The following is a 20,509-nucleotide window of genomic DNA, read 5'->3' as shown; positions in this document are numbered from 1 at the left end:
TTACAAATCAGACACATAATTACTAGAGGCAACAATAATAATCAAAAGGTGTACATTTATTAATAAGCAATTTAATAAATGTTTATTGTTTATTATTCATTATCTTATTAATAAATGCTCATTTATTAAACATATTAATAAATGTTAATTTCCAGCATATTTTGGGTTCATTTTAAGCAAGCAATACAGTAATTTTTATACAACAGTTGAGTTAAATAAAACTACCCAGCACGTTGGGCAAACATTTAACCCAACCGCTGGGTTTGTCCATTTTCAATCCAACTTGGGTTGTTTTTAACCCAGAATTTTTTAGAGTGCTGAGACACCGCAACATCACCACACCAAAAAGGACTGTAATCGCCATAGGAATCATCATGTTCAGGTTAAAAATCCTAAAACTTGTTCATTTCCAGATTTAAAAAAATTCTACAAATATTTTTCAGTGTGGTCTCAGATGTTATATATGCATCCACCTTATTGTCTGTAAATGTGCTTCCAATTCATTTATAGGTAAATGGCTAAGAATAACAAAGTGCAGTAAACAGTAAAAATATTTGCGCTACAAATCATTGCCTTTATAATTATGACAATACATAAGAAATACCAGTTTGCAATATCAAGCAGCAAAACGAGCTGTTTTATACAGCTAAAAGAACTGGAAGCGAATAATACCGGAAGCCAGACATGTTAAATTATGAAAAGCCACACAATAGCATGACATGCACATGTGCTGTATGGCAAATAAAAATAATAAAAGAAAAAAATAATGTAAATAAACCATAAGAAAAGAATTTAAAAGCACATATGGTTATATACAGGCCTATTCATTATTTATACATTTAATGATGTTAAAAATAGTATATGTAAATTTGATTTAGAAGGTTGTCCAGCACACCCCATGCAGACAATAAAAGCTGCCATATTAATATCAGAAGACTGTTATTTGGATTTATAAATAAATATTGATTGAGAACTTTGGCCGGGCTTTTGGTGAAGTTATAAGGGGAACATTGTTTTGTTTTTACTAAAGCAGCTATACTCTTGGGTAAGAGCAACCTGGGCACAGTTACATCCAGTCTGTCATAAACTGCTCCCTGATCTCCTCATTATGACACGTATTAATAATTTATGATTTTTCTGTCTATCAAGTGTGCTGTATTTGTGAAAACATGGCTTCCTTGGGGATATAAGCCTCTGTGTCTTCCCTGTGAGTGTGAATACACCAAAACAAAGACCCAAAATAAAGATTCATATTATAATGTATAAACAACCAGTGGCCAGGACCCCCTGAACCCCAAGAGATGGAGGAGGTTCTCCTTATTCTAACTTTGAATATTACATTTCAATAAAATCATTATTGAAATATAGACGTGTATACTTTTCATATACTCTTTATGCTTTCAGTTTTACTTAATATATTTGGTAAGATTTTACACTCTCAGAAAATAAAGCTACAAAATCTGTCACTGTGTAGGCTACCCTTTCAAAAGGTACTAGAATGTACCATTTAGGTACTACCGTAATATGCACACTTTAGGTGCACGCTTCAGGCATAAATAAGGTACAAAAGTGTACCTTTTGAAAAGGTACCTTCTGAAACTTTCTGAGAGTATAGGCTACAATAAGGTCTCATTAGTTCACATTAATGCATTAACCAACATTAACAATGAGCAATACAATTGTTACAACAATATTTGTTCATCTTTGTTCACGTTAGTTAATAAAAACACAACTCTTAATTGTTCATTTTTCAAGTTTATCTGCAATTCACTGATTATCAAGGGATTCCTGAAGCACTAGACCTAAAGAGAAGCTTTGTTTTCCCTCTTAATGATGACAAGTGCCTCAGGTCTGACATGGCAGATGGATTTTAATAATTAATAAGCTTTAATGAGAAGGTTTTATCTAAGGTTTTATTTATGTCGGTCTTAGGGGTGTTCTTGCTGCTCTCTTGTGTCTCTTTACTTAAATGTTTATAAAGTTGTCCGTCCATCATCAGTATATCATCATGTCACTGTGGTAATAACTTTTCAAACCTATAGCCTTATTTAACTATTCCCACATTCAAAGTAGTAGCTTACACATCTAACTATTAAAATCATGTATAGTTTCATAATTCTGACTGAATTATTTCACTGGAATTCATTTAATTGTGTTTACAACATGAAGGAAAGACAAGTTAAAAAAACTCACTTCATTTTTGTCTTTTTAAACACAAATTGTAGTGTTAACTGCATTTGTCAGCACTATTACCCAAATAATTATGAGAAAAAGATGATCAAACAAATACTTTAGTTTATGGAAACCATCTGTGGTCTTAAAGGATTAGTTCACTTTCAAATTAAAATTTCCTGATAATTTACTCACCCTCATGTCATCCAAGATGTTCATGACTTTCTTTCTTCAGTCAAAAAGAAATTAAGGTTTTTGATGAAAACATTCCAGGATTTTTCTACATTTAGTGGACTTCAATGGAGCCCAAACAGTTGAAGGTCAAAATTACAGTTTACAGCGATCCCAGACAAGAAATAAGGGTCTTATCTAGAGAAATCATCACTCATTTTCTTAAAAAAAAATTAAAAATGTTATATGTTTTAACCATAAATGTTCATCTTGAACTAGCTCTCTTCTTCTTCTCTATTTGAATTCCAGCAGTGTAAATGCTGCTAAGTGTATTACTGCCCTCCACAGGTCAAAGTATGAACTAAACTGTCATATACATTATGCTAGTGCAAGTATATAACAATTTAGTTCAAACTTTGACCTGTGGAGGGCAGTAATACACTTAGCAGTGTCTACACTGCTGGAATTCTAATAGAGAAGAAGAAGAGAGCTAGTTCAAGATGAGCATTTATGGTTAAAACTTATATATATTTTTTTTTAGAAAATGAGTGATGGTTTCTCTAGATAAGATCCTTATTCCTCGTCTGGGATCATGTAGAACGTTTTGAAGCTGTAATGAAACTGTAGGCGTTTCTCAATGTCAAGGAAGGATCCTCGGAAGCCAGAATTTCGAGGATGCTACGTCATCGACATCCGTCGAAGGACTATTCCAATGTCGAGAATCCTTGGAATTTCAAACAAGGACTGAGTCCTTCGTTCGAAAAATATCCCATATACAGGAAAGGATGCATATGTGTAGCCTTCGCGCTCTGAAATCACCCACAATCCTATGCGCGCAGCTTTGCGATCTTGTTCAAAAAAAAAAAAAAAAAAGTCGGACGTTAGCGGGCAATATGCTTTCAAATGTAAGTATATTTACGTTACCTAACATTTGTTATAACTGTAGTAAATATGTCAGATAAATAACGTTTAACGTTTAAATGCCAGTACAAATTACTACCGTATTAATATTATTAATTATACAAATACAAATTACGTTATTGATGGCTAACTGAACCGGACCGTCATTTAACAATTGTTAGCTTGGTTGCCGTCACCGGCATTTCTTTTACCTTTTCACTGACGTAATGACGCAATGACGTGCACTTTCTAGTCTGTTCCATTTACGTGTTCTCCGAATGCTAAAGAGGAGCCTCTGAAGGAAGTGACTTGGAAGGACCAGTCCTGCCAAGGAAGTATCCTTGACATTGAGAAACGCCTAGAAATTTTGACCTTCAGCCGTTTGGAGGCCATTGAAGTCCACTATATGGAGAAAAATCCTGGAAAGTTTTCATCAAAAACCTTAATTTCTTTTCAACTGAAGAGAGAAGGACATGGACATCTTGGTGAGACATGGGGGTGAGTAAATTAAAATTTAATTTTTGAGGAAATTTTAATTAGAAAGTGAACTAATCCTTTAAATTAGACAAAATATTAATAAATTAGGCTAAATTTGCAACCCTGACATTCATTCTGGCATATTTATTTGAATTTTATTTTATTTTATTACTAACATTTTATGAAGGTTAAACACCTTCAGTGACTTGGAAAAAAAAACTTTTATTTTTAAGAGTGTACATTACATTTTTATTATTACATTTTTAAATACATTTTTAGCATATTTACTGTTTTATTTATAGATATCCTGTTTTCCTCACGTCACACCTGTGCTCTCGTGCTTACAGGAAGTACTGCGCAGGATGCTTGAGAGCGACTCACCTGCAGCTCGAAACTGGGTGCGAAGTGTTTGGAATATGTTTGTTTTTCTGATACAAAACCTATATTAATAAAAATCAACAGGGTTATACCCTCTCCGTGCTAAATGACCATGTAAAATAGGATGAAGGGTTAGTTTTTTGTGGTTAATCCAGCAGACACCTGCGCGCGCGTGTCAGCGGGTTTCGCTATAGGTGAGGACAAAGGGCCGCCTGCATGACACATGAACGTCAACACAGTGGACTGACAGCGGCCAAGTTGACAAATACGTCGAATGACATGGAGCCGCTCAAAACTGGGAAAAAGTTTCCGGTATGTTTTTAACTGTTTTTATCTTTATTATTATTTTTTCTTTTAGTCAGATGTTTCAGGCGTTATTAGCAGTTAATTTTTCAGAGATTAATCTTCTGGGACGTCCTATACAGTGCTGATTGTGTTTGGTAATGTACATAATTAGCTACATGCCTCAATTGTTCGGAAGTATATTATTAGATAGGCAGTTTTAGTTTTTATATTATAACTATGTATTATATCGTTTGCAATGTTATCTATTAGCCTATATATAGTTTATAATATAAAATAATTATTAATATAAATAATTATATAAAATAATTATAATTGCTCATTATACTATAGATATAATTATATTAAATATTCACTGTATATGCCTGTCTGATTTGATGCTGATTTGACGCTGATCTGATTTGTTCCACTGTTTTATATCTCTCAAAACAATGGTTATATTAATTTTGTAGTTTCAGTCTCATGTTAGCATTATGCTTGAACTTTTTGAAAAATATTCCTCAGTATCCTCCACCAATATTTTAAAAATAAGTATCTGCTGTAAATATGTATTGAAAGACATTCAACTAAAAGACTGCAAACAAAAGAACCTGTTTTTAAGAAAAGCTGCTGCTTCAGTCACGTGACCAACACACACTTCTGCCAATGCATACTTGATTGGGGTGGATTGTTGACGCTGATGAGAAAGGTGTTGGTTCAGGATTTAGAAAACAGTTGCAACCACGTAATTCCATGTACTCATACCCGTGCGATTGAACTGCTTAAGAGGAATAGCCTGTTTTCATGTGGGTGGTTCAAAATTGCATATTAGTCATGTATAGTACACAGCGTCCTCAGGGGAGTTACAGAGAGTAATTCATTATACACATAACAGTCACATGTAACAAACTCAAAAAGCATTTTACTTGTATTTTACATTTCTCTGTAGGACAATGGCTTGGACCAGACAACGCAGTTTCTGCCAGTATCGGATGCAAAGAAGTTACGGAAGAGGAGGATATCGTGCAGGGGGATTGTGGCAATAGGTCTACCCACAGCATTAGCCATCATTGCATTAGTAACTGGACTGCTAGTGTGGCATTTCCATTGTGAGTTATTTAACCTGTAAACTAACACACTGTTATTTTCACCAGTAAACAGTAAATCTGAATGATTTTGATTAAACAATAACTCCAGTGTGTCCATTATTATAGTCAGGCCAATTGGAAAGGTGAAGAAGTTGTTCAGTGGTTATTTGACCATCTCCGGTCAGACGTTCTCAGATGCTTATGAAAACTCTAACACCACTGAATATATAGAACTGGCTTCAAGGGTCTCAAAGCAGGTGAGGTGGTCGCTTTTTTCTTTCGAATGTTTTCATTTTTTGAAAAAAAAAAAAAAATCATTAAAATTCATAGGGGTAATTTTGACATATCTTAAAACTTTGCATTATTCTACATTGTCTTTCAGCTCAAAGCTATGTACGGTCAAGTGCACGTGCTGTCCAGGTACCATGTGGGATCCAGTGTGCAAGGTTTCAGGTAATTTAAATAATTCTGCCACTCATGAGAGAAAATTATGGGTAATTGGCATGAAAGGTCAGTCAGAAAGGTCACTCTTAATTTTTATTTTTCTATAGTTATTATATATGCAGATGACCTTGTATGATCTCATATTAAATTGGCAGACTGCATGGAATATTTGTTCTTTAAAAATGAGTTTGTCACACTGCAGGACTATTTAATTGGTGACCATTCCCAGCATCCCTTATATTCAAAGTCAAGTCAAGCTAATGAACAAGTTTATGAAGTTATTTGTCAGCAAATCTTGAATAGTCCACCCCAAAATCTCTTTTGAAACAAAACTATCAATTTATTAGGACTAGTGTTGGGGGTAACAGGGGTAAAGTAACTTGAGTTATGTAATCAGATTACTTTTTCAAGTAACTAGTAAAGTAACACATTATTTAGAGCAAAATTTCTGACTTACTTTTTAAAATGAGTAATGCAAGTTACTTTGTTTTCCTATGTATTGACTGACTCCAATCCTGTCCCCATGTTGCGAGAAATCAAGAGTAAATGCAGAGGCGTTGTGTGTAAACATTATGGTTATTGTAGTTCTAGTCTAAATGTGAGCATTTACTCATCTTACTTGCACAAAAACAGATTCAGTATTCCTCAAAATGAATAAAAACAGTGAAATGCAATCTCAGAATATTGCACAAACCTGCAATAATTAAAAATTAAATATACAGTGGGTACGGAAAGTATTCAGACCCTCTTCAATTTTTCATTCTTTGTTATATTGCAGCCATTTGCTAAAATCATTTAAGTTCATTTTTTTTCCTCATTAATGTACACACAGCGCCCCATATTGACAGAAAAATACAGAATTGTTGATATTTTTGTAGATTTATTAAAGAAGAAAAACTGAAATATCACATGGTCCTAAGTATTCAGACCCTTTGCTCAGTATTTAGTAGAAGCACCCTTTTGATCTAATACAGCCAAGAGTCTTTTTGGGAAAGATGCAACAAGTTTTTCACACCTGGATTTGGGGATCCTCTGCCATTCCTCCTTGCAGATCCTCTCCAGTTCTGTCAGGTTAGATGGTAAATGTTGGTGGACAGCCATTTTTAGGTCTCTCCAGAGATGCTCAATTGGGTTTAACTCAGGGCTCTGGCTGGGCCATTCAAGAACAGTCACGAAGTTGTTGTGAAGCCACTCCTTCATTATTTTAGCTGTGTGCTTAGGGTCATTGTCTTGTTGGAAGGTAAACCTTCGGCCCAGTCTGAGGTCCTGAGCACTCTGGAGAAGGTTTTCGTCCAGGATATCCCTGTACTTGGCCGCATTCATCTTTCCCTCTATTGCAACCAGTCGTCCTGTCCCTGCAGCTGAAAAACACCCCCACAGCATGATGCTGCCACCACCATGCTTCACTGTTGGGACTGTATTGGACAGGTGATGAGCAGTGCCTGGTTTTCTCCACACATACCGCTTAGAATTAAGGCCAAAAAGTTCTATCTTAGTTTTATCAGAACAGAGAATCTTATTTCTCACCATCTTGGAGTCCTCCAGGTGTTTTTTAGCAAACTCCATGCGGGCTTTCATGTGTCTTGCACTGAGGAGAGGCTTCCGTCGGGCCACTCTGCCATAAAGCCCCGACTGGTGGAGGGCTGCAGTGATGGTTGACTTTCTACAACTTTCTCCCATCTCCCGACTGCATCTCTGGAGCTCAGCCACAGTGATCTTTGGGTTCTTCTTTACCTCTCTCACCAAGGCTCTTCTCCCCCGATAGCCGGACGGCCAGCTCTAGGAAGGGTTCTGGTCATCCCAAACATCTTCCATTTAAGGATTAAATGGAATTAAATGGAATTTTTGGCACTGTGCTCTTAGGAACCTTAAGTGCAGCCAAATTTTTTTGTAACCTTGGCCAGATCTGTGCCTTGCCACAATTCTGTCTCTGAGCTCTTCAGGCAGTTTCTTTGACCTCATGATTCTCATTTGCTCTGACATGCACTGTGAGCTGTAAGGTCTTATATAGATAGGTGTGTGGCTTTCCTAATCAAGTCCAATCAGTATAATCAAACACAGCTGGACTCAAATGAAGGTGTAGAACCATCTCAAGGATGATCAGAAGAAATGGACAGCACCTGAGTTAAATATATGAGTGTCACAGCAAAGGGTCTGAATACTTAGGACCATGTGATATTTCAGTTTTTCTTTTTTAATAAATCTGCAAAAATGTCAACAATTCTGTGTTTTTCTGTCAATATGGGGTGCTGTGTGTACATTAATGAGGAAAAAAAATGAGCTTAAATGATTTTAGCAAATGGCTGCAATATAACAAAGAGTGAAAAATTTAAGGGGGTCTGAGTACTTTCCGTACCTACTGTAATGTATGTATTTAATCTCACTTTATTAACCAATGTCTTTGCTGCTGACCTTTGATGATCTAATTCAGCCATACTAATAAGCAAAAACTTTAGAAAACATCACATTTGTGATCAACCTGAAGCTTATTAATTTCACTTTTGGTGTGAAAGGGCATTTACATTTGCCAAAAATATAACTATTTTTGGTAACACTTTAGAATACTGATCCTTCATTAATAAATAACTACACAGGAACAAATGAGTAATGCATTATTAACACTCTAGTAACTACTGTTAACTGACAAGAAACTCTGATTAATGAATTAGTAAGTAATAGTGCTCAGTTGAAGGGAGTAGTTCACTATTAGCTACTACTATTACATTAACTACCTTTTTTTATATACAGTATACCTCCCAGAGAACTACTAAGAGCTACTATATACAGGTTCACAATTAACATGTATGATGCATAATGTATAATTAATAGTTTACAATGACTTCAGTAATTACTAGAGAGTTATCATGTTTCTCACTTTAGAGTACTGATCCAAATAATTAGTAGTTCCTTCTGAAGGATTTGGTAATACTTCAGTCATTACTAGTGGGTTACCATGAACTTCACTTTAGAATTAATTATACATTATGCATCATACATGTTAATTATGAACCTGTATATAGTAGTTCTTAGTAGTTCTCTGGGAGGTATGAAAAAACAGTAGTTACTGATTAGCTAATAGTGAACTAATCCCTTCAACTGAGCACTATTACTTACTAATTCATTAATCAGAGTTTCTTGTTAGTTAAAGGTGCTAAAGAGGATGTTTTGTTTTATACATTTTTGCAATATTACTTGAAACTGTCTTTACTAACTGATAAAAGACTATTTATTAGGTGCACTGAAAGTAATAATATTAATATACATCATCTGTGCACGAGGTAGGGCCTTAAAAACATCAGCCAATCGTTTACGCGATCATCGCGTAAACGATTGGCCCTCTGGCTTGTCAATCACTGCCATGACGTTCCTTGTGAGAGACGAGCGCGGCTGCGCTCTCCAGTAACTTTCCGCACTCCACAGGTGCTGCATGCAATGTTTTTGTCAGGAGACAGGAATAACAACTGCAGATTATGAGTTACCTGTGGTGAGTCCGACATAATGAATCCAAAAAACACGACACAGCGAATGCCGGTGGTAAACACTCGTGTTCTCGTGTTCACTAACAGTCTTTGGATTCTCAGTCGACGAAAAAATCCTCTCTATCACCTTTAACAGTAGTTACTAGAGTGTTAATAATGCATTACTCATTTGTTCCTGTGTAGTTATTCATTAACGAAGGATCAGTATTCTAAAGTGTTACCCTATTTTTTTTTTTTTTAAAACAAGCAAGCCCAGCCCAGGTGAGAATAAGTAACACAAAAGTAATGTAACACATTACTTTTCATAAAAAGTAACTAAGTAACACAATTAGTTACTTTTTAAGGAAGTAACGCAATATTGTAATGCATTACTTTTAAAAGTTCAGTAACACTGATTAGGACCTCACAGAATATGCCGGACTCCTTTCATACTATGAATCTGATTTATGTCTGTTTGTATTGATTTGTATTGTAAGTTTCAATACATTTTCTTCCCCTATAGTGAGGGCAGTAATAATGGTATCATCGCATATTACCTGTCTGAGTTTAATGTGCGGGAGTCCAAAATACCTGCTGTGGACGAGGCCATTGCATCCATGGAAATGGTGGAAAATGCAAGGAAAAGCCGGAGGGGTTTTGGTCGCAAGACTGACGATAGCCTCATCATTGATGGCATGACATCAGGGGGTAAATCTACTGGAAGAGAGTTTCATATTACCCGCATAGTTTCAGTCTGTCACCTTTTGTAATCTAACCAGAAACTTAAAAGAAATACGAGTCTCATTTTAGTCTAGCACTATTCGGTCTTGATTGTTTACAGTCATATATATTTTGGTGTGTATTACAGCTGTGGATGCTCGGTTAGCTGGCAGAAACCTCAAACGTGAGTAAAAGATTTGTTCCTTACATTTAGCTATTTATACGTGTTGATATCTCAGACTGGTATTGAACTTGTGCTGTCTTTCAGGGTCCACTAAGAGGTCTCATCATGCCCATGAGAACCAGACAGACATTATCCGGTCTCCGGGTTTTCCTGATTCCTCCTACTCTCCAAACCTTTACACCGAGTGGCAGATTCGGGCCGACCCAGAGCACAGGATCAGACTAGAGTTTGACGTCCTAGACCTGGAGAAAGACTGTAGTAATGACTTCATCAAAGTGTACGACTCATTAGCACCATCAGAGAAGCAGGTCATAACAGAGTAAGTGTTCGCACTCTCTCGGTCATCCTTTCCATGACACAGTAACGCATGTGCGAGCAGTGTCACGTTACGCATGTCTGTTTTCATTGTCTGTGTGATGTGTGGAATCTAACAATTGTATTCATGCAGGAAATGTGGATATCGCTTACCCAGTGAGAAGCTAATTTTCCTCTCGTCTGGGAATGTCATGCTGGTTACACTGGTTACAAATGAAGAGAAAAACTTCCCGGGTTTCAGGGCATTTTACTCTCAGATTCCAGCCAAAATTCAAGGTAAGAGTTTAATGAGATATAACCTCCTATGTAGGGTCCAGAGTTCACTTTTTGATACACTTGTCACTGGCAAATTTACTGGATATAAATATTTCTTATCTGTCATGAAACTACATTATTTAAAAATATATTTCTGTATGAAAATGGTATAATTCAGCTGTTTATTGTTTATTAGTGACAAACAGTGCAGATCATTGTCACTCGCAACATATGTCAGTGAAACTCACAAAAATGTGAACACACATTTTGATTTTGGTACTATTATATTAAAGTGTTAGTTCACCCAAAAATGAAAATTCTGTCATTAATTACTCACCCTCATGTCGTTCCAAACCCGTAAGACCTTTGTTCATTTTCAGAACACAAATTAAGATATTTTTGATGAAATCCGAGAGGTTAAAACAGTCGCCGTGACTGCAGTGGTTCAACCTTAATTTTATGAAGCGACGAGAATACTTTTTGTGTGCCAAAACAAAAATAACGACTTTATTCAACAATCTCTTCCCTTCCAATCATTATCCTTACGCAGTTGCTGCAGTAAGCACAGTGAATTTGTCCGTGTTTACGTCCGAATGCCGGCTCAGTTCAAACTAAATATAAGGTAAAATAAGGTAAAAGTTGTTTTCTTTAAGAAATTAATCATGTGTATTTGCGAGGGTCAGACAAACATTTTAACAATTAATTTAAACCATGTTGCATTGTAGTTCTTTATAAAATTACTGGACAGTTGCAAGTGGCCTGCCAAAGCTAGTTGTTTTGGAAAGTGTTAAAGGAATAGTTCACCCAAAAATGAAAATTTAGTCATCATTTACTCAGCCTCATGTCATTCCACACCTGTTTGATTTTCTTTCTTCTGTGAAGAAAATTAGACATTTTGAAAAAAAAAATGTTTTTAGTCCATACAATGGAGAAGTCAATGGTAACCAAAACTGTTTGGTTACCAACATTCTTCAAAATATCTTTTTTTTTATGTTACACAAAAGGAAAAAAAGTCATACAGGTTTGGAACGACATGATGGTGAGTAAATGACAGAATTTTAATTTGTGGGTGAACTATCCCTTTAATTCCGATAAATCAAGCAAATCTAAGGCCAATATTTGTGTAAATAATTATTTGTCACATTCTTTAGACTGCGGAGGGAGACTAACAGGGCTTCGTGGTACCTTCACATCACCTGGCTATCCCTCCCATTACCCACCTCAGTCTGAGTGTGTCTGGAACATTGAGGTAAAATACATTTGTTATCAATGTCACTAAAATGTCACTGTTCTTGCATCATTGGTCAGTTTCTTACATTAGTTCCTCAACATATTGTAAGTTTTTATATGTTCTGTCTCACAGGTTCCAAAAGGAAAGCACATCAAGGTGAAGTTTGACAAGTTCTCTATACATAACCCTGAACAGAACCCCATCAGCTGTCCCACAGACTACTTGGAGTTAAACTACAGGTCAGACAAAAGTCTCTTCATTGTAAAGGCATTATTTACAGGCATTATCTGAGTAATCATTATTTACTTGATTAGATGTTACTAAATATAAAATGTAAACACTACTACTCAAATATTTGGGATCATCAAAAGTGACAGTTAAGATAAATTATGTTCTTTTAACCTTTTAATTCATCAAAGAATTCTGAAAAGAAAAAAATGTATCATGGTTTTCATTTTCCATTAATTTTCAGAATATGTGGAGAGATGCCACCTAAAACTGTGTACACTATCAAATCAAACCAAGCAACAGTCAAATTTCATTCTGACCTGTCCTATGTGGGCGAGGGATTTTCTGCGGAGTTTGAGGCATTTGAACCCACTAATCGTGAGTAGAATCATATTTTTTTTACTGATATTAAAGTGCAATTTTCTAAGCCAGTCCAACATGAAGAAAATATCTCAATCACCTTTCCACAGCCTGTCCTGGGAGGTTCCAGTGTGACAATGATCTGTGTGTGTCTCCTAACCTACAGTGTGATGGCTACAATGACTGTGGAGATATGAGTGATGAGAGGGGCTGCAGTAAGTTTATTCCATATTACTTGTACTCAGTCTTTGTACAGTTGTTTTTACAAAGAGAAGCTCTTGAAATGCTATAATAATGTGTAATTTGGGATTTTACATCACTTTCTTTACCCATGCATGTAGTGTGTAATGAGACTCAAATCAATTGCAAGAACGGCTTCTGCAAGCCCAGTTTCTGGCAGTGTGATGGGGTGAATGATTGCGGAGATAACACTGATGAGGAAAACTGTGGTAAGGATGAAACCAGCACTCAAAGTCATGAACAATGGAACAAGAGTAAAGGAGTTGATTTCAGGTTGTTTTTTTGTTTTTTTTTTCGATTTTGTCTGCAGGGAATTGTAAAGCTGAAGAGTTCAGATGTCGAACTGGCCGCTGCATCCCAACACAAAAGCAGTGTAATGGCTACAACGACTGTGGCGATGGCTCAGATGAATCTCAGTGTGAGAAATGTGAGAACTTTCATTCAATAACGATAATGTCTTTTGCCTGTTGTCACATAGACTGTAAAAAAGATGGACGACATTTCTCCACTTCCTTGCACTGTAGAAAAATGAAGCTGTTGTAGTAGAAGTTACCGTTGACATCTTGCGCTGATTACGTCATTGGAGCCCTAGTCTGCCCAGTAGTGATCCTGAGTTGGAGCTGCGGTACCAATGTCTCGCCCAAACTCCGGCAGACTCATCAGTCAGTCATGACGTTAGACTGTTTTTATAAACTCAAATAACTAAAATAAAACTTTTTGGGAAAACAAACACTTGAATATTTGATAAGAACTACTAGACTGGGTAAACCCAGCCTGATCTGCCGGCGATTTGATTTTGCCCGGCAACTCAGTCTGGAAACCCGTACATTCATTTCTACTGCTTCTGTTACACTCTTGCGGGAACCAATCACAGACGGGCTTATCCACCTTGCTCACTATTGGTGGGTATAATGCGATGACGATAGAGAAGCGACGGCAAGCACAACCGTCAATCCAATTCCTTTTAACCTCTCGACGATGCTGAATGACTTCTTTAGTTTAGCAAACAAATCGCTCAAGTGGGTGTAAATACCACTCACTTTCATGTTTTTTTTGCACAACCTGCTGAAATCGCTCGATGCCATTGCTGCTTCTGCAAACCGCTGATCAATGCTACAAACCAATACAAACTAAACCTGTCTGGAGTTTTCGCGTCGCTCTGCGAAAGTACGTCACCCGGATCGTTGATCTGATTGGTTGAAGGACTATCCAATTGCGTGAATAATGCTCGTTGATCACGCCTCTTGTGCAGTAGAAAATACATACAGACTCCCCAGTTCAATTTTAAATTGAGCTTGGTCTGGTGATAGCCAGACAAAAGAACTACCTAAAATGACAGAAACCATCTTTGGGAAAAAAAAAAAAAGAATTTGAAGTACAAGTACATTTTTTTTAGTTTGGTTCGCTTTACATTCGATTACATGGAGAGGGTGGGGTTTATGAACTATACTACAGCCAGCCACCAGGGGGCGACTGAAATGCTTTGGCTTCACTATTCAGGATGTGTGTGCGGCACGTACAGAGCCCCGCACATGACATGCAGGAAAAAAATAGTAGCACAACTTACTAATTCGTTCCCTCGATTTATAAATACACTTGGCCTGTCATCTATAGCCCAAAGTAAACTTTTACGTGTGCGTAGCACAAAGTTGAACATACAGCCTTGCAAAGTATACTTTATTTGACTCGTACGCAAACACAGGCGTTCAACGCATGCGCAGTTTTGAGCAATCTCTCGCCACGAGTTGCATCCCATGTAAACATCTTTGTATTCTTTCATGATAGAGTTGAACAAACCTGTTCGCACTATCTCTCATCTATCTAGGCCTCCATTGTCGCTGTATCTTGCATGCTTTCCAGTCTGTTCTGTTTATGCATTTTTTTTGACTACCTTGTGAATCAAGGGCACTGTTGCCACCTTGTGGATAAACTAATTACTGAAAATAAATAAATGCACATTGTGCGTACAAATTACACTTGGATACAAAAATCTGGCAGTGCACGTTCAGTGCGCGCATACTCTTCTAATGACGAAATTTTCATCACGTGAACTGTACGCTAACCCTTGCATACATGTAAAAAGTGAAGTATACTTTGGGCTTCCGTTGACTGTCTTTTCTGTATTTGGCCTCAATTTGACCTCAATTATATTAAAAAGTGCATATATTAATGATTTTATTATGTTTGTCTACCTCTATTGTTTACATATAGATTACAATTTACCTTAGAGGTTGACTTCTATACCTGCTGTCAACATAAGCAGTCACACTATTGGACTTAATTACTTCTCTTTTATATCCAGCCATAGCCGTTCGCTGTTCTGATCTCACTTATAAGTGCATGAATAACCAATGCATCAGCAAGCTGAACCCTATGTGTGATGGAGAAACTGACTGTGCGGATGGTTCGGATGAAGCCGAGTGTAGTAAGTTCAAAATTATTCTTTCTTTCTTCTGTGAAATCATGAGGGATTTGTTGTTCCTCGACTACCAACTTAACAAGGATGCTTAAAATTCACAAAAGTGACAGTTAAGACTTATAATGTTACAAAAGATTTCTACTTCAAATAGGCTGTTCTTCAAACTTTCTTTTTGTCAAAGAATCTTGAAATAAACGTATCCCCGTTTCCACAAAAATATGAAGCAGCGCAACAGCTTTCGACCCTGACATGTTTAGTACATTTCATATTTTCTGCATTCTGTATGGAATTAATTCAATATCAACTCATAGTATGTCAAAATTTACACAATTTTAATTGTTGGATTGTGTCGAGAAGGTCATGACCTCTGCTATGCATTTTTTGATATGTTTAAAACCAGCTACTTTTCATGTGATGTTAATTTTATGTCGGATAATAGTTTTAAATAATAATAGAAACAATATTAATAGTTCTCCCGCTAACAAAAAAAGATGAGATATGTTGTTTTTCTATGTGTACTTGTTGTTATTATTATGTGTATTTATATCTGTTCAATTTGCTGATTCACTGTAGAATGTGGGACAAAGCCCTACAAGTCCAGTCGTATTGTGGGTGGAAAGGACTCGAATGAGGGAGAATGGCCCTGGCAGGTCAGCCTCCACATGAAGACACAAGGTCATGTGTGCGGGGCGTCTGTTATCAGTAACCGCTGGCTTGTCACTGCTGCTCACTGCGTGCAGGACAATGAAAAGTTCAAGTGAGTTCTCATTTTGTTTGGCCCTCTCCTACCCTCCTGCACTGATCTTGACTGATTGTTTGTTCTTTTGCTAGATATTCCCAGCCTGACCAGTGGGAAGTCTATCTAGGCCTACTTAACCAGGGTGAGACTAATAAGTCAACCAAAAGAAGTGTGAAGCGCATCATTTCTCACCCTCAGTACGATCACCAGAGCTATGACAATGACATTGCTCTCATGGAGTTGGACAGCCCTGTGACTCTCAGCCAGAACATCTGGCCTGTCTGCTTACCTGAAGCCACACATGACTTCCCAGCAGGCAAATCTGTATGGATCACTGGCTGGGGCAAGCTCAGAGAGGAACTTGGTAAGTCTTGCAACAACCTGTAATACTGTTTAAAAGGTTGGGGTCAGTAAATGTTTTTGGAAAAAGTCTCTAATGCTCACCAAGGCTGCATTTATTTGATCAAATATACAGGAAAAAAATTTTAATTTATTGTGAAATGTTATTACAATTTAAAATAAGATTTCTTTCTGAATATATTTAAAAATGTAATTTATTCCTGTGATGGCAAAGCTGAATTTTTAGCATCGTTACTCCAGTGTTCAGTGTCACGTGATCCTTAAAGTGTTAGTTCACCCAAAAATGAAATTTCTTTCATTAATTACTCACCCTCTTGTCGTTCCAAACCTGTAAGACCTTAGTTCATCTTCAGAACACAAATTAAGATATTTTTGATGAAATCCAAGAGGTTTTCCATAGAAAGCAACAAAATTACCTCATTCATGGTCCAGAGAAGTAGTAAAGACATCGTTAAAATAGTCTACGTGACTGCAGTGATTCAACCTTAATGTTAGGAAGTGACGAGAATACTTTTTGTGCTCATGTGAACAAGCGCCGGTCAATACTGAATCGGCGTTCAGACATAAACACAGAAGCTCTGCACTGCATCAACTGCGTAGGAGACTGACAGGGAAGAGGAAAAATTGTTGAATAAAGTCGTTATTTTTGTTTTGTTTTTGCGCACAAAAAGTATTCTCATCGCTTCATAACATTAAGGTTGAACCACTGCAGTCACAGTGACTATTTTAATGAAGTTTTTACTACTTCTCTGGACCTTGAATGTTGTAATTTTGTTGCTTTCTATGGAGGATAAAAAAACCTTTCAGATTTTATCAAAAATATCTTAATTTGTGTTCTGAAGATGAACGAAGGTCTTACGGGTTTGGAACGACATGAAGGTGAGTAATTAATGACAGAAATTTCATTTTTGGGGGAACTCTTTCAGAAATCATTCTAAAATGTTGATTTGCTGCTCAAGAAACATTTCTTATTATTATCAACGTTGAAAACAGTCATATTTAATATTTTTGATGAAACCATGATACAGTGTTTTTTTTTTTTTCAGAATTCTTTTATGAATAGAAAGTTCAAAATATCAGTATTTATTTTTAATAGAAAACAACTTTGTAACATTTAAATGTCTTTACTGTCACTTTTGATTAGTTTAATGCTTCCTTGATCAATAAAAGTATTAATGTATTAATGTATCAAACTTTTAAACAGCAGTGTACATAACCAAAGGTTTAGACTGTTGTTTATTATTAATATTTGCCAAATTGAATAATAATAAGGCATCAGAAATATGGGAAACTATTAGTCCAATAGTTATTTATGTAACATTGTAGCTTTCCCTTCAAGAACAACTAGTGATCTGGATCATTATTAAACATGTACAACTCCTGCAGAGTGACGACTAGGTAACACTTGAGTAATTATTGATGCAATTTATGACAATATTCAGAGTAAAAAAAGTAAAGTGCTCACTGCTCATACATGTCTTAGACATGTTAATGTTGTAATTGGTAATTAATTGGTAATTCCTCATGGTCTGTCATAGTTACAGTAGGTAATATTTCTTAATGAAGCTCTGATAGTGTACGGGACTTTCTTTTTAGTTTAAAAAAAATGAAAAATAAATATCACATACACTGAAAATCCAGTAATATCATTAGTCTGATAATAATAATAAAAAAAATCAATATATGAAACGTAAAAAATATATAATATATATTACACAGAGCAAATAAATGAATCATTGCTGAATCCTAGAAGTGCATTTCACCCGAAATCAAGAGTCCACCACTTTTTTTTTTTTTTTGTGCACATTTCTGCATAAAACCTCTACACTGAGAAACACAAATTTAGTCAAGTGTGTCTAAACTCTAAAACAAAACTGGTAAAACTGTCTAAAACTGGTAGTGTTGTCCAAACCAGATAATGAGAGAAAGTACTTAAAACTGAAACTAAATGTAATTGAGTACAAATTATGATGTAATAAGAGCTTAAAATTGTTAGTAAACTAATAAAATGTCTTCTCCCTGCTCTAGATGATGTTGCATCAGTGTTGCAGAAGGCCGAGGTGCGCATTATTAACAGCACTGTGTGCAGCAAGCTGATGGATGATGGGATTACACCACGCATGATCTGTGCAGGTGTATTGAGTGGAGGCATAGATGCCTGTCAGGTAAAATGAAAGATCTTCTGTTTGTTTGTTTTTTCACATTCAGATACATGTCATAACCTTATGTTTCTCAATATCGTACATATATTCTTCTTTCTCCTGCCAGGGTGACTCAGGTGGTCCGATGACTTCCGTTGAGAGCAATGGGCGCATGTTCCTTGCTGGAGTTGTGAGTTGGGGAGATGGCTGCGGTCTCAGGAACAGACCTGGTATCTACACACGGGTCACAGAATATCGCAGCTGGATCAAGCAGATAACAGGGGTTTAGTGTCACAACGGTGACAAGAATTGGACTAAAGCCTGACAACCTGTATTGAGAGTTATTGAGGGCAATTAAGGCATTCATATTTGTCAAGTTTCAAATTTCAGTAGCCATAAAGATTCCTATAATCAGCCCAAATGCCCACAAGAAAGTTTTCTTTGACCTTTATTTTCAGTGTAGATAGTTTTCTGTTTTTTTGTTTGTTTTTTTTTTCATAATAAGGAGCTCTCACAGTTTCTTCATCTATCTTTACTGTCCTGTATGTGTTTACACTCTTAAAAGAGTTTTGTCTATATGGACTATACTGTTTTTGAGCTCAAATGAACTGTTTGTCTTTCTGTGGAGGAAAAGTATTTTTTCTGCCCTGTCAAGTCATTACAACTTGAGTGCTTCTCAGGGATTTTTGTAATGTAATTGTTGGCGTAACAAGGCAATGGACTGTGTGGCTTTGTTTTTATTTGTATTACATTGTAGCTTTATCACCTTTCATGCCAAACAGTCTTCATCATTAAATCTGTGCACAAATGTATTTTATGGCTAAATAATAGGAAATAATTTTAGAGTAGTCATTTATTCTAGACAGTTGATGTCCTTCTTGAATGTTATTTTAAATCTATGCGGATAAGTATAATTGTGTGTGTGTGTGAATGTGTTCTTATGCATCACTTTACATCTGTTGAAATGTTTAAACTTACTTGAAATCTGAAAATCAAAGCATTTTTATGTTATGTTCAAACTAATTTTTTAGATTTTATATTTTGCAATTATGTTTACGTAATGACCTTTGTTTTACTGTTATGTGCATCTGTAATCTTTTTTATAATGTTATATTTTTATTTTTGTTAATGCCCTCCTTGAGGGATTGGCGTTCCCATAATGTGCCTTGATACTTCAGTGGGTTCTTTGATAGAAATTAAAAGTGAAATTCTAATCTGCTTATTTTTCATGTTGTGAATTCAGGACTTGGTGCTACATTTAAAGAAACATGTGGAAAAATATTACAATTGCATAAAATATGTTTTAAATGTAGCGAATTTAACATATAAATACCTTAACAAAAATAAAGACTGGAGAGGTTATTATAATGATTAGTGAATATCTTTTTTTGTGTACATATTGTAAAATGATATCTATGTAATGCTTTATCTCCTAAAACTGTAAAGATGGGCTTGCAATTACTATATTTGCATTCTTTATTTAAAATTTATTTAGAAATAAAATTTAATTTATAATTAAACTTGTATTTTCATAAGGAGGTTGAATTTTATCCTATGCAAAGAATGTGGATGGTTGAACAAGTGCATAATCTATGTCTATATCTACATTTTTTACATTTCATTTTTTAAATTTTCTGACAGCAATTAAGTCAAAGCTGAGCTTTGTCCACTTGTTTACCCACGATATTATAACATCTATTATATAAAATATGATATTACCTTTTAAATGGGACGAAATTTGGATGAAAAACTTTGCTTGTGCGTGATGCTTCATCTTTGCAGCTAGGTGCAGTGCAACATAAAAAAGAAAAAAAAGGAATATCAAATTTAAACTGTTAATTTTGCATTTCCTTTAACATTTTCATAAAACACACACATTGGTGCGTTCATATATTTATCTCCTTGCACATTTGTTTATATCTTTATTTAGGCAGGAACATGTGTATT

General features: G+C 35.8%; 1 protein-coding gene across 2 annotated transcripts; it reads left to right on the top strand.

Annotated features, from left to right (window-relative positions):
* The first annotated feature begins 4,070 nt into the window (after positions 1-4,070).
* st14b (ST14 transmembrane serine protease matriptase b) lies at positions 4,071-19,780 on the top strand. 2 transcript variants are annotated; one of them, XM_048166388.1, is made up of 20 exons: positions 4,071-4,118; positions 4,254-4,410; positions 5,330-5,489; positions 5,595-5,725; positions 5,851-5,921; positions 9,894-10,078; positions 10,239-10,274; positions 10,359-10,593; positions 10,723-10,865; positions 11,996-12,093; positions 12,208-12,314; positions 12,548-12,681; positions 12,774-12,878; positions 13,005-13,112; positions 13,214-13,330; positions 15,206-15,328; positions 15,896-16,079; positions 16,154-16,425; positions 18,450-18,586; positions 18,690-19,780. In XM_048166388.1, the coding sequence occupies exons 2-20, from the start codon at positions 4,315-4,317 to the stop codon at positions 18,849-18,851; spliced, it is 2,604 nt and encodes an 867-aa protein (XP_048022345.1). In that variant the 5' UTR covers positions 4,071-4,118; positions 4,254-4,314; the 3' UTR covers positions 18,852-19,780. The 2 variants fall into 2 exon arrangements, with proteins under 2 accessions (XP_048022345.1, XP_048022346.1); XM_048166389.1 differs by having other exon boundaries at positions 4,073-4,118; positions 4,257-4,410.
* Positions 19,781-20,509: the final 729 nt, after the last annotated feature.

The sequence above is a fragment of the Megalobrama amblycephala genome, linkage group LG18, assembly GCF_018812025.1.
Source record: "Megalobrama amblycephala isolate DHTTF-2021 linkage group LG18, ASM1881202v1, whole genome shotgun sequence".
NCBI classification, from domain to species: domain Eukaryota; kingdom Metazoa; phylum Chordata; class Actinopteri; order Cypriniformes; family Xenocyprididae; genus Megalobrama; species Megalobrama amblycephala.
Note: the sequence above shows the minus strand (reverse complement) of the source record. Positions and strands in the feature narration are given on the sequence as shown.

Excerpts from the sequence above, each read along its gene's own strand:
- st14b (XM_048166388.1), top strand. The coding sequence starts at position 4,315 with ATGACACATGAACGTCAACACAGTGGACTGACAGCGGCCAAGTTGACA. Across the intron at positions 13,331-15,205 it reads TGAATCTCAGTGTGAGAAAT|CCATAGCCGTTCGCTGTTCT; the intron begins GTGAGAACTTTC and ends TTTTATATCCAG. Across the intron at positions 15,329-15,895 it reads TTCGGATGAAGCCGAGTGTA|AATGTGGGACAAAGCCCTAC; the intron begins GTAAGTTCAAAA and ends GATTCACTGTAG.